Below are 15,482 nucleotides of genomic sequence, written 5' to 3' on the forward strand. Positions count from 1 at the left end.
TGCAACTAGTGAAAAGGAGAAACAGGAAACGAAGATCCCTCGATAGAATGGTTGACTTTCTCGGGTGCACTCTTCATTTCAGGATTTGGGCAATATCATCAGTAACAGTATACAGTCGAACCTCGCTGTGTCGAACTTATGACTATAATGTCAATATGGTTATCGACGTTGAGTGAGTGAGTGAGTTGAGTTGGGTTTAACGCCGCTTTTAACAGTATTCCCGTTATATTACGGCGTGTCAGCTTAATGTGGGAGGAAACCCCGAAGTGATGCAGGTCTAAGACATTTACCACTTCGGTGAAACCCACGAGCACGGGTATGGTGCTGACAAACCTAGAAACATAATCGGGGCGAACCGGGATTCGAACCCACAATCATAGGTTTCTGGCGTGTCCAAGGGACGCAATTATGCACAGCGAATTGCGGCGCCTTAGACGACTGGACCACCCGTGCCCCTTATCGACGTTGAAACGTTACGGTAGTATGAAACCAAAGGGACTAGATTACATGTAATAATATTTCAAAAAGATTATGTTCGATTTTCCCCCTGATAACTCAAACTTTTTCCCGGGTACCCACGTGTTCGACACAACGCGGTTCTTCTGTATGTATAAACGTGGATGTCAGGGATATGTTTGATGATGTCATGATTGGCTGCAACTAAAACGTACTAAACGGCCGGGCAAAAGAAAGTATAAACATGAAAGATGGATTTGGGCACCAAATTACAGATAAATTGTTTGATAGGCATTACTAAGAAGTTGACGGATGATAAGATAGACACAATTTTATGGATAACAACTTCTTTAATACCGTATTAAAGAAGTTGTTATCCATAAAATTGTGTCTATCTTGTAAAATTACAGATGTTATCCAATTCTTTACTAGGCAGACAACAGTCGTCGAAACAGTCCAAACTTCAGATCCAAAGACGACAATGATACCTGTTTCGAATACATCCCCATCTAAAAAACATTTCTTGTTTGTTTCATATTAGCCACCATCAAACATGGCTGTATACTTTATTTTGCCATGCAATTGATTACGAAACGTGACAGTTCATACATAATCGATTCATGATATCTGCATTCCCGATAAAAGGAAACTAGACAAACTAGGATTACATGATTGAGGTTGAAATAGACTGATTTGCCAATTTCTCTCATTATTGAGTTTTTGTTACAAGTGCAATATTTCGAAATTAATTAGCCAATTTTGGTTCTCCCTGACCACAAATGCAATGTCGAAATGATAATATGTGACCTGTTTCATTATACATACGAGTTGAAATCTCAAACTAAGGCAATTTTGCCAGTACGTTTTAAATTACGTTTCAGATATATCGATGATCGGATATCGTTCAATAACGATCAAACCGCCAATTCCGTCCCCTGATTTTCCCACCTAAGCTAAAAATAAAGGAGACTTGTGATACCACCTCATCCCATTCATATTTAGATCTATGCATAAAGATTTAGAACGACAAAGAACTATACACAAGAGGGATTTCTGCAACTTTCAAATTGTCAACATTCCCTTTATGTAGAGCAATATTCCAGCAGCTCCATCCTTTGATGTCTACATTTTAAAAAATTGAGGTACAATCGATATCGTGCATGCTCTTTCTACCACGACTTCAAAGAGCCTCACACGACTCTTGCGCAAAAAGCTGTTTGATCAGGGTTACAACATTCATTCAAGGCCTTGCTAAAACTTTGTAAAAAATGTGGAGGACATTTCCAAATAAGACGCACCAGGGACATAATTCCCTATTTGGACATCTACCATATATGTTCCCGTGTACTTTTCAGGTGGACGCCCACTGATGACACCAATGTAACTGACGTGGAAAATAAGCACATGAGTTCATGCTAAACCTTTATTTTATTATTTTCCGTTCCATAATCGGATGACACCTGTGATACCTTGACAAATATATTATTTTCATATTGCATTAATACACATGTTGGCCCCCAGTTCTATCAATCTCTAGACTTCAAATCCAAAATAAAGTGTAATTATAGCCTTCATATCATGAAAATCTAGACAACCCAGTAACCATGTTTACCGGCTTTTAGCATCCTCTGTGCCTCCAATCTGGGCTAATCAACGTGCGAAGCATTACGTTATCGATTCTGCTTTTCTTGAACTATTTAAAGGCTTCCATGAAAACAGCGCGAGACATAAAACGTAACCACCGTGAATATTTTCATAACACTTTTTTTATTATATTGCTCGACACTTTGTTCGTAAAAAGTATTTTAGTGCAAAAGTGATTGGACGTGCACCCGTGTCAATTTGGCTTACGTTAAATGTGACCATCTCTGTTCATATATGAGAAGAAGAGGCCATCAACACAGAAATTATCATTAACTCCATTACAATTTCTCTGTTGTTATTGTTTATCTCCGTATGTACGAAAAATTACATTGTTAATATCTTTTCAACATCTCCAAAGTCACCTTCCGAATTAATACTGCAGTGTACAATCCCACAGTGAAGGGTATTCACACATATAAAACCTACAACCAACTTTCTTGTAATATAACGATCGAAAAGAACTTGAAACCTCACAAAGTAAATATTTGAATAGCATAACTTAGGTTGTTCTTATACCCTTTTTTTGCGTTTCCTTTTAATGTTATTTCACGGTAATTATTTGTTTCCAAAAACACTTTCCATGATCGACATGCGTATATCGCAACAGAGAGTTCGGGCGAAAAGCGCACATGCTAACAAGATTCAACATGTTATTCATTATTTATTGGCAATAAGTGATTATCGGTCAGTTTCAAATGTACACACTTATCTAACTGTTATACCAGGGAACATTTATTGGAGACATTACAACAAGCTGTTTGGCACACAAACAAAAATGAATGTGTCATTCGACAGGGGATATACTTAAAATAATACATATCTAAGAGTCAACCTGAAACAAGGTGTTTTTAAAGACTACTGGGGTCATTAGGAAAGATATTACATAATTTTAATGTAATCGTAATTGTAATAAAGAAGTTATTTTGATACTCTCTAATTTTTAACATAAGATAAATAATATTATGATGATGAGGGAGGAAACAATTTGGCTTTAAATATAACATAATGGAATGTTGTCCTGAGATATAATCTTTCGATAACACATATAATGGCCTCACAATACGCAATAATGCATTTTAATATAGTAACAAGTGTCAAGTTAGATTAACTGTGCGCGCGCGCACACACACACACACACACACACACACGCACACACACAAACACACACATACACACACAAACACAGACACAGAGACAAAACACACACTGTCATTTACTAATTGAGCCCTGTTTGATATTCCGTCCAGTCTGGACAACATGACGATATAACCAGGTACAAAGGAACTCTCAGCGAAGATGCAGATCACTTGTCTTAGATCAGACCTTTACAGTTACTTTGAACTCCGGTAAATTTCCCCTGTGGGTTGTTCTTCAGGTCTGCACAGGTGGATCTGTTGATGTCACGTGTTATTCTTTGAAGGTATCTGATGAAAAATATCCAATTCCATCCTTGCATATCAACATGATCCTCGCCTTTATCAACAACAGCGCTGTTTCCACCTATCAATTAATTACCTATACTTCTTGTGAGACTGAATAAGCAACTAATGACCCAGAATACGGGAAGATCGCCCATTGACATCTTACTTTCACTCGCGGAAGTAATGGAGTATCATAGCCATTGATTGTGCGGAAGGAAACATCACGTGAAACTCCCAGCATGTCAGCTTCATTTGACGTGCAGACCGGGGACCATATCATAAGTAACGATTTTTATCAAATAAAACAAATTTGAAAGGAAATCTGAAAACAGTTCTGGAGTTTTCTGCATCTGTAAATAAACGCATGCCTTAAGTCAGATAATTGGCGATTCAACAGTATCTAACAGTGTAAACACTTTCGATACATTTGATACTTCCCCTCCTTATGTTATTGTGAATAGCCATAGGCTAATGACACCAGCTCTCCGAGGAGAGAAGGACGGAAGCAAAATCTGATTGCAAACTATATCCCGTGTCCAGAATTTCTGATCCAATCCGGGTTCTAATGTAAACAAGGAAGTTAGCGTGGGGGCGAATACAATTGCTCTCATTACTCCGACAAACAGCCCCTTAGGGGAGATGCGACATCATCCTGTTTTCACTCTTAAATACAATTCTACAGATCCCAAATTGATCAGACAAGGCTAGAGTAAGAGCTGAGGGATAGCCACGTCCAACCTGGTCCACTCTTGTTTTACATAGTTTTCCAATTAGCGGTATTAGGTTTCCATCAGACAATCTTGTGGTTGTCCTCGTTTGTGAATGAACGTCTCAGACTCGGCACACATGTTGAACATTGCCAACATTAGCATTAGGATTCTGTTGCTATAAAGGACGACGTTTCACTAGTAACGTCACGTGCTGAAAACGTAAATAAAGCCAGTCAAAATACGATATGGGTCTTCTTGATGTCCTTGTGAAATTGTGCACGCGGAGGACTTTAAAATAACTTAAGCAGAGGATTACGTCTATTTCTGTCCTCGGACAACCCAAATGAAGACACTGTGCATGACACCCCAACGCTGTCTTGAATTAAGACAACTGAATACTGCTGTTAGGATTTGTCTCAGACTGAACCTCCCACAAAACATACGTCATTAATGTCTGGACATGAATTACGGCTTAACTATAGATCTGGTAGGTTAAAATAACGTTCTATGTAACAATGAAGCGATAAATATCAATATTTGTCACCAAATTAAGATTCGTAAGAATCCAGAATGTCTACTTTCGCCACAATACCGTTTCGCACATTATCAATAGCTGCTTCCGGTCAGCTAACTTACCGACAAAGAAAACCCTACTGCGTTGAAAAGCTGTTCAGATCATGGTTATGTTGAACAACATGCCCCTACGTATATGGGAGATCAATCATCCAATAGGCATATACATGTATACTGATAATTTATTGTATACACGTGCAATGTTAGTTTGCATTCTTTTTGCGTGTCAGCTTAATGTGGGAGGAAAGCCCGAAGTGATGCAGGTCTCAGTCATTTACCACTTCGGTGAAAACCACTAGCACGGGTATGGTGCTGACAAACCTAGAAACATAATCGGGGCGAACCGGGATTCGAACCCACAATCATAGGTTTCTGGCGTGCCCAAGGGACGCAAATATACACAGCGAATCGCGGCGCCTAAGACGACTGGGCCACCCGTGCCCCCTTTTTTGTAAGACAAATATTTCTGTAAACGTATATTGTAGAACGGATTGTGCCGTAATCGGGTTTGCTTGTTACATTTCCTCGTGTATCCTGCTCTCTCTGCGACCTGTTCCCAGCTGTAAAACATTAACAAGGATATTGACGCGTTTATAGTACATGTATGTCATGACGGACTCCAGCGATGTATTCTTGTGAAAAATATTATTTTTATCATTACTAGAGTTGGTTCTACAATAACCAAATAGACAGAAAGCGTTAAGTCAATTAGAAAGTAAAGTTTGCGTAAAGTCTTTCTGCATATACATGGTAATACATTCCCTCTATGCCTTTCAGTATTGAGAACAAAACAATTGCGTTCTTTTAGAGGAAGAGAAAATGGCTTTGCTGATTTCTTTTCTTCTTAAGCTTTCCAAGACTAATACTATTTCTCAAAGAAGTCTCCATTGGTCTGTCTTTTGTCTTCTAAATAATAATTGTGCACCGTAGACTACGTCCCTGTACAACAGTCAGGATCATGTACGTGTTTTCGAGCATTGGTGTTTACGACATCGATTAATTGTTGAATATAAGGACATGGAAATGGTCTTCATTGTCCGTTGTGTGCACAGCCAAGTCTTCTTGGTTCTTGCGCATTACTGAATACATCTGAATACTCACCGTTTACCCTTGTTCTGTTTCAGGATGAGAAGAATCAGGTTCTCGTTACAAACGTGTGGTTAGATCAGGTTAGTACAACAAACTGCGTTAATAAGAAGCTAAAATACTGAACATTATAGAACAATGATATTGGCAAACATGAACATACTTAATCTAATCTCCATGAAAAATCGACCATGTCGTATTTGAAAAAAAAAACATACGATAACCAAAGCCTTAAAAAGACTACAATTACATTTCAGAATGCCATGTAATAATGATTTTACTTGTCAATGATAACTCAGTTATTGAATGGAAGTTTTAGATTGCATTTTCCGTTCAAGTTAGTATATATGTTTAGTAACTTAACTGAAATCCGAATCGTAAGGGAGCGGTTTTTGAGTGTAGAAAAACAGGAAGCATTTGTTTCTCCCTTTGCATCAGTGTATGTCCTCTTTTCAGGAGTGGGTGGACGAATTCCTCACCTGGAATCCAACGATGTTCAATAACATCACTATGTTGAGGATACCATGCCACAAATTATGGCTGCCAGATATAGTACTTTATAACAAGTGAGTTTAATGTCTTCCAATGAACATTATGTATGTATGTTTCCCTCCGCCACCACATAGATGGAATATTTAGAGTGCGGCGTTAGACAGCAAACTGAATTTTTATACCGTAAGTTAAGTTGGGTTTTTTGTGTGGAGACTCATTATTATTATGAAAATGTCTTTGTGACGTTTATCGAAAGAATGCGGTTATGCAGAATATTTATTTGATTGAGCTCTCTGAGCAAAGAAAAATGTTCTGTAAAGACATGATACATAATGTATACACTGTATAATGAATGTAAGGCAGGCATTTTGATACATGTACATTACAACTGTTTTTGAAACCATATACGATTATTTAACGTTAACTGCACAACGTGCTTACGCAAGCACGCCCTGTGTCTGGTAGATGTTAGCCTGTTATGAGTTCCGGCATAATACCATGTTTATGGTACCGGAAGAAAGGTATTCCTTCACTTACTTGTAATTTTTGCATAAGCAGTTCGTGCAAGTATGACATATAAATCTAAATATTACATATTTAAAAGCATAAATAAACATAAGTTTACACAAGTTTATTTGTCCATTTATAACCCAGGAAATTTTGTAAAGGTAATGTTACTGTTTACAATCTTCCTAAGTTGTTCAAATAGGGTGCAACATGTCTGTGTGTGAATGCACAAATTCATTGGAATAACTTCAGTCTGAATCAGAGAGCTCTTATCCAAAGTATGGCTGCCAGACATGAAATATTTGTAATTGTTCACAAGGCCTCAAATAACATAACCACATATGTAAGCATAACTACAATAACTGTTTGGTCAGAGATCTTAGTGTAAGTGATTCCAAAGCTCAATGAAAATAAGTACAAAGAGGGAGATGTTGCTGGTTCCATGTTCATCAAACCCCTGTCTCAAAGATTAACGATAATCTTTCATACAATTCTACGCTATATAAGTGATAATTACAACTATGTAGATTCTTAAAAACCTCAACGGATTTGCTTGATTGCAATCTCGGAAAAGCTTCTTTGATTTTTTTCAATTGTGTACACCACTATACCACACTACAAACATAAAGATAAATTTATTCCTTGATCCACAGGGCATTTGGCATCAAACGTGGTGGCCACATATTGTTACATTTCCAGTCGTCAAAGGTTCAGGACAATTTGTCAAAACTGAAAGCATATATTTCCTTTACTTATGTTTACTGAGATAACACTATGTGAAATCTGGGGATGGGACATTTAGGCAAGTGGTAGGCATCCCCATGAGCACCGCCTCCTGTCGACCTTATGCGTATAAATCGGAATTTCTGATTTGCAAAAGTATAAATGAGGGAATTTTGCCAAACGTTTTCAACTTATCGATGACCTGGTATGGTTCAATAATTGTCAAATAGCCAATTCCCTTACCCTTATCTATTTTCCTGAACTAGAAAGAAAGGAGACCAGTGAACCGCCTTAATTTTTGTGTATATATTCTGCTTAACGATTCATAATGTCAAAATGCTATCCACAAGACAATATTGACACTATTGACATGTGGGATGACTCAACTTTCCAATAGTCCCCATTCCGCCAATTTCAAGCAATTTTGGATCCCATTGGTGTAGAAGGCATCCGCCTGGCGTTATTCATGTCATCCACGTCATCATCATTTGAAAAAATACTTACCAGACAGGTCTTTCGTAAAGTTTGGGAAGAGGTGTAATTCTGATCGCGCCAATGAGTTCAAAGCGACACTCATGCATTGCAACCATGGAGACAAGAGACGGGTGCACAGATGTATTGTCGTGGTGGAACAACGTCAGCGTCAGCGACGTTTAGCCATGTTATCCTCACGCATTCGTCTGACCTTTCGGGAGGTAGTCCACTAGTAGGATGACGAAAACCGAAAGCATCACCTTGCCAGCTGATGGACGTTCTGTAAGTCTGGCAGAGAGAGATGAACCCAACTATTGTCCATGGCTATAAATCGCTCACAAGAAGCAGTAAGGTCTGCTTCAAGACGATGTGATTTTTAACGAGAGATGGGGAACCTGGAGCGTTTCAGATCAGCGTCAGAAGCCTTGAAACCCACCGTGTTTAAACCTTTGTCATGGTCAAATACAGCCTGTAAACATCAAAAGTTTGCAAACACCATGCAATCTGTTAAGGGTGTTCAATAAATCTTTCTATGTTAGATCAGAACTTTTCAGCCACCTCTCGTGCATTGTCACTGTACCTGGTTTCATGACTACTTCATATTGATTTATCAACGCATTCTTATAATATATTGGGATCCGTACAATCGACTCAGATTTCTTATGAGAATGGAACCGCCTCCGTGGTCTAGTGGTAGAGCGTCCGCCCGGAGAGCGGAAGGTCCGGGCTTCGATCCCCGACCGCGTCATACCAAAAGACATTAAAAGATGGTACCTGTTGCTACCCTGTCTGGCGCTCGGCAATAAAGGGCTAAAACAAGGACTAGTCGGCTCGGAGTCAGTATACTGTGTCTGAGTAGGGTATTCATGTTAAACTGCGGCATGGTATCTCAGTGAGCAGGCACTATAAATCGGAATCAGTCCGGACTAGTACAAGCAGCCACATAAACACACACACGTACATGCACGTCGCTATATAAGTGCAATAATCTTGGACGCGACGTTAAACCCCATTTCACCTCACCTCACCTATGAGAATGGAAAGAGTTTTATCGCTTTTTTTATTCCAGTGTGGGTATGAATTCTTGTTTTGCCTTTCTGTAAACCAATTACCACTTATTTAAGTCGATATTGATATTTGACACACAGCATGTGACATTTTGAAAGGAAATTGCAAATTGTGTGCTATGTAGTTTCTGGTCATTAAAGGAGTGAAACAAACCTAAATTCACACTCTCACGGGGAATAATTCAATTTCCTTTGTTCGTTGTATAAATCAACTCCAAAACATCTGAAGTCATTATTAATCCTGTACTATTGGTCGGTTTATATCCATTGGTTTTATATGTATTCGGACATGCAAAGTGGGATACGAGATTACGTTTCAGTACTTTATGGAACCAGATGACAGAACGAATTTCGCAAATATGCAGAGTTCATAAATACATTCTTGCAAAAACATTAAAGGACGTGTTACCATAGAAACGGGAATATTATAGCAATCACACATGTTGGTACTCTGGGTGGAATCTATGAGTTTATCCAGGGATGTCGTTTAAAGTCTCATTGCTCTCATTATCTTTATGTGTGTGCCATACGTTTCCTAAACCATAACTTCCGCCTACATGTATGAAACGTTCTAGGGAATATTAAGGAAAGATATATTGATTCCCAGATTCAAGTAGGAATGTGAATATTCTTGCCAGACTATTGATCGTTATACGAGTATTGAATATATTTAATCCTCTATGTGATAAACTGGTACATTTAGGTCAGTAAATCTCAGTCTACAGTCTATGTTCTTTATGCAAACTATTCAGAATGGAACTTCTGAAACAGTGAGAATGTTGTCATTAAATAACATAACAACAAATTGCATTGTCTGTTTTTGACAAAGGGTTGTGGTTTTACTCACCCGTTCAATGTTCTTTTCAACATTTAATTTCAAAAGTACATGTACTTGTTAATCAAATGGTGTCACACAAAGCCAGTCCTTGTTCTTATAAAACAGTGCACTTCTTTTGCAGTGCTGCAGAATATACTGACGGACTGATGCCAGCTAACGCTATGGTAGCTTCTGACGGTAACGTGTTTTGGCCTGTCCCAACCAAACTACAGAGTTCCTGCAAGGTTGACGTCACCTACTTCCCCTTCGACATACAGCGATGTCGTCTTAAGTTCGGCTCTTGGACATATGATGGCTATCAAGTGGACATAACAAACCGGACAACAGAGGTAGACTTAAGCAATTACGTCGTCAACGGAGAATGGGAACTTATACGTATAAAGATTGTCCGTAACGTTGTGCGATATGCTTGCTGCGATGAGCCTTTTCCTGACGTGACATTTTACGTCACAATTCGACGTCGTACGTTGTACTACATGTACAACGTGGTGTTCCCGTGTGTGATGATGTCGGCTCTGACATTGCTCGTCTTTTGTCTGCCACCAGACTCGGGTGAGAAAATAGCACTAGGAATTACTGTGCTCTTGGCTTTCTCAGTCTTCATGTTAGCCGTCGCTGAAAATCTTCCTGAAACGTCCGAGTTTGTTCCTCTAATTAGTAAGTATTTGCACATTACATTCTCTTATTTAACAGGTTAACATTAACGTTTTTCTAAATTAAGAATTGAGTCGATATTATCTCAGTTATTATGAAAAAACAAATATCATTTCCACCTTTAAAGGGGCGGTCGGGTAGCCTAGTGATTAAAGCGTTCACTCCTCACGCCGAAGACCCAGGTTTGATTCCCGGCATGGGTACAATGGGGAAAGCCCATTTCCGGTGTCCCCCGCCGTGATTTTGCTGGAATATTGCTAAATCACCCCACCTTTAAATTAAGAGTAAATGAGTTGCGTTATAAGTTGTTTTGAAAAGTTGTTAATTTATGTCACGGTGTATCTGTTGGAGGACGTGAGGACGTGAGTCAGTTGCCACGTTTACCACTTTGTAACACACGGCTCGCGTATGCTGCTCACAAACCATTAATGATTATCAGGGTGAATCTGGGATTCGAACTGACCACCGTAGGACCATGGCACGCCTAAGGGCCGCAACTCTGCATAGATGATTGTGGCGGCAGAGATGACTAGATCATCCCTGTCATCTTTACATTCAGACAATGTGTGACAATATGAATATAGAATGAATTTGGTGTTGCTTAAATGTCTTTATATTAAGATCAATATTCAGATGTACTACGATGAAAAACAGCTCTGTTCTTTTGGGGGCACAAACATTAACAATTCGTTAATTAAACAAAGCAATGTTCGCGGATTCCATCACTGTACTGTCACGACTACAGTCTTGAAAATCGTGAAAGTATTTTCCTTTCAAGCAACATATTTTTTATGTGTTGTGATCAGCAAGTCGAAATAATGTAATACTAACGTTGTAACAGAAGAAAAACGCCCCTTAAAGATGCAGCCTATCTGTATTGATCTTACCTTTATGGCAATATTGCACAATTCTTCCATATGTCCAGTCAAGAAGAAAGATTACATTATTTGATTAGCTAGCAAATGTTGATTTTAATGTTAAAATAATGTCCCAAGGTAATGTTTCTAAGTTTGCAATTATTACTTAATCCAGCTTTCAAAAGCCTGTTTTTCAATCAGTCCTGAATTCAGTGTGTGAAAAATCGATATATTTTATGTAAATTTCCCACGTGTGTTATGAACCGATATCGACTTCAAGTTTTTGTTCAAATCTTCCCATGGACAAAGAATGACAATGCCCAACAGCTACCATATACAGAGATCTGAGGGATGACCAAAAAAATACTTTCTAATTTCTAAATTACAACATTCTAGGAAAACTGTTAATGCCTTGCTTTAGGTATCTGTAACATAATTAGAAATCGTCTATTCGGAGCCTGATTTGGTTAAATGGCTTGAAATGCCCTGGTGCTACACGACATGATATGGCTTCAACCCACACACTGAATAGCTTACCGCCCCTAGTAGTTGCTACACTGACTACAATCTAAGGATTCTTTTACTGTTATCTTACAGGCATCTACCTGACGATAGTCATGTCGCTAACATCTGTTTCCGTCATCATGACGGTGTTTGTGCTGAACCTCCATCACCGAGGCCCAGACAAAAGAGCTATTCCAGGCTGGCTGCGAAAGATCTTTCTTGGGAGCTATCGTCATCCTAGTATATTCCTTTCCAACAACGACAGGTGCTTTCTTAACCATTGCTCGTCCAATGAGGGCAATTTCATGAGAAACTTGTCTCTGAAACTAACCTTAGAAAACATTGCCCAGGAGCTGAAAGATGAACTCAGTTTAGACAATGGTGTGGGCGAGCCGCTGTCAAATGACACTCATAGTCAGAATACCTCCCAGGACAGAAGGGATAGGGCGTACCCTACATTGTCAGGTGTATCGGGTGAACATAGTCATGGACATTCAAAGCAGTCCAACTCCAGAGGAAAGTTTACCAAGTCTTACGAGGACATTTTGTTTTCTTTAACTCGTATTCTGGACAAGCATGAGAAAGAGGAAAAAGATTATGAGGTGATGCAGGACTGGCGTCGACTGGCGCAGACTGTGGACAGAATTCTTTTCTGTATATTCCTTGCTGGAACTGTAATTTCAACCTTAGCTATCCTTGTTATTGCACCGGCTACACAACCTGTGTAATACAAATCTCATTACCAATTTCTGTGTTTTACTGTAACGCTTTTAAAAGAGACCTGTTATACAGAATTCATTAACTTCACGAACGGGCGTAACATCTCACATTTCATAGCGAATACTAGTATTCATTCTTTTACCTTTTCCTAATTTGGGGGGATATATGTCTACCACTTTCTAAACGAATGGTGTACTGTAGTATTTGAAATTGTCGCTGCGTTCAGGAAGTGTTTAACAAACAACACTTAGTTCAAATAAGAAACTATTCTTCTTAGTGGTGTGCCTCTGGTGATTTCTGTCTCCAGCTGTTTAAACGGTTTATCTTTTGTGGGTGGTTTTAATTTATTCAGATTGACTAGATGTATTCGTTTATAACATTATTATCAAACCACCCATTTTTACTGTGACACGGCATTCGTCTTTATTTGACAATCCAATTTCAAGGATTCCAAACATTGTTTTGAAAATGTCAACAGTTATATATTTGCTCAGCTTAGTCTCTCTCAGTTACTGGGGACAACGATAATCACTTCTCGTGCATCTTCCATCGTGCCGGAGCTACAACTACAGGGACGTTTGTTTCAAAGAGGCGTCATGCGTCTCTTGCTCAAATTATCAGGGTTACATAATTCACGGCCTTAGTAAAACTTTCTAATTTGTTTATGTAGACACAAGGAGGGAATTTCCAAATTAACGCAGCAGTTACCGAAATAATGTCCGATTCAATTCCTAAGTTTGGCTTTCCCTGTGTTCCCGTGTTTGTTCAAATGAACACTTGACTTGCCTTTGCGTGTGTTTGAGACGGGTGCCTCAGCGCTAAAATGGTACACTCGCCTTTGTATCATCCCTATTTTATAGTAATTCATAAACGCATACTCATGATATTGTCGGATCGCGCAATGGACACTGCTTTTGGCAGAGATTTCTTATGATAATGGAAAGGATTTTATTGCTTTTATTTCCATATCACTGGACGATATACAGTTGTCTCGAATGTGTGTTATAAGCGCTTCAGTGAACGTTGCCCTTTTGAAAATCAAGTATCTAATCATGTCCTTCCAGACAGACGGGTTTATCTACAGAATGTCACAAGTTTTGTGTGAAAGGATATATTGTTGTCATCATAATACTGTTGTATTTATTTTTCTTTGTGCTTTGTAATTGAATGCATGAATTATACTCATTATAAATGTTCTGAGGAGGGAGTAGTTTAAGCTACATGTAGATATTAAAGATATATACACCAAGCTTAGACATAATATATTCCACGTGTCAGAAATTCAGCAGAAGTTAATTATTGATTTCAATTTGAAGACAAATATCACATAAGGTGTTTATGGAATTTTAAACAATGTATTAGTGCTCGGTTGTTTATTTATATCATAAACAAAATTATCATTGCGATCAGATTTTACCCTGGTCATATCATTTCATACACGTGTCAAAGTTTTCAGGACAATTCTGATTATACGTTGTATGTAATATCGATACGGATAATTTCAAGCCCAGCTTAAGTGCGATAGTTTCGTAATTGTATTTCGATTTAGGCTTGGTGCATATACTTATAAAGATGCTGAACAGCTGTGTTTAGTTCATGTTATTCTGCCCTCATGCAGCTATGTATAAGCTTGAATGTTACTGTATTATATAGATTATATTGTTCTCTGTTATGAACAAATACACTGTTATCGATATCATGGTCGAACAATGAGAATGTTTCAATGTTGGTTTCATGTCAACGACATAGTCAGTAACAAGATTAAGTATCAAGAGGTGTGGAAACGTACCATGCTTCATAATTTGCTTTCGCTTAAATCGGTCGTAGAATAAGCCAGCATAAAACCATATGACGAAACTACTCTCACAATTTGGAGAACAACCTATTCTTTCATATTTCTATAGTAATAGTTATTCATGGTATGACAGATTAACTTTAGTAATATGAAAGAATCAGGTGATCCTTAACTTTTTTGTGTAGTATATGTAAGGACATTGTTGTTTGCAAAGCAAGACTTAGGTATAGTTACTATGAGTGCAGTTTTGTAAGTACGTTATATAGCATATACTAAATTATGTATAATCACAACAAATGCTGACACGCATTATTTTTTTACAAATAGTAATTATACAACGCTTTCTTCACTACCTAAAGCATTTATACTAAAACTGCCAATTGTCAGCCATCACTGCTGTCAGTTTTCAAGCTGGTGCTGGTAGTATGCAGTAGGCAGTAGTGTGCCTGGATCGTTTCGTACACCCTCCCGTTGCCACGAACAATTTTCTTTTATAACATCATATAGGTACCAAAAAACTCAGATATTGTAAAAGGTCCAAGCAAGGGATCGTCCATTCTTATATTATATTATTAATATGATTTGGCTTACCAAAAAACAAAATATGCTGCAGACTATTTTACATTGTCTGACACAAAAACACATTGTTGCAAGGCGTTCTCTATTTTATAATAGTAAATAGTATTCTTTAATATTGGAATTATTATATATATTATTATATATATGGTTTAGCAACTGCAGCTGACAAAGAATCGAGCCTCCAAAAAACAGCTCCGATTATCACATGGTCACTCACGTGTAATGCCTTCTGGTTAAGTTTTAATCAATAACGAATTCATAAGCTCACACTGAACGACCTTTCAAGCACACATCGAACTTGCAATTTCACCAAATTATAAAATTTGGGTAATATATCCGTCATGAGATCTACGCATGGCAATATATCTAAATGTGTTCTAAA

General features: G+C 38.2%; 1 protein-coding gene across 2 annotated transcripts in view; it reads left to right on the top strand.

The window, feature by feature from the left end:
- Positions 1-14,640, top strand: part of LOC139466911 (neuronal acetylcholine receptor subunit alpha-10-like) — a 48,913-nt gene extending 34,273 nt beyond the window's left edge. For both annotated transcript variants that reach the window (XM_071248665.1, XM_071248725.1), the window contains exons 4-7: positions 5,929-5,973; positions 6,347-6,456; positions 10,113-10,648; positions 12,100-14,640. In XM_071248665.1, coding sequence (XP_071104766.1) covers positions 5,929-5,973; positions 6,347-6,456; positions 10,113-10,648; positions 12,100-12,734 — 1,326 coding nt within the window. In that variant the 3' untranslated portion in view covers positions 12,735-14,640. The remainder of the gene's footprint in view (positions 1-5,928; positions 5,974-6,346; positions 6,457-10,112; positions 10,649-12,099) is intronic.
- Positions 14,641-15,482: the final 842 nt, after the last annotated feature.

This window comes from Haliotis cracherodii, unplaced genomic scaffold, assembly GCF_022045235.1.
Source record: "Haliotis cracherodii isolate W230 unplaced genomic scaffold, xgHalCrac1.p SCAF_1, whole genome shotgun sequence".
Taxonomy (NCBI): Eukaryota; Metazoa; Mollusca; class Gastropoda; order Lepetellida; family Haliotidae; genus Haliotis; species Haliotis cracherodii.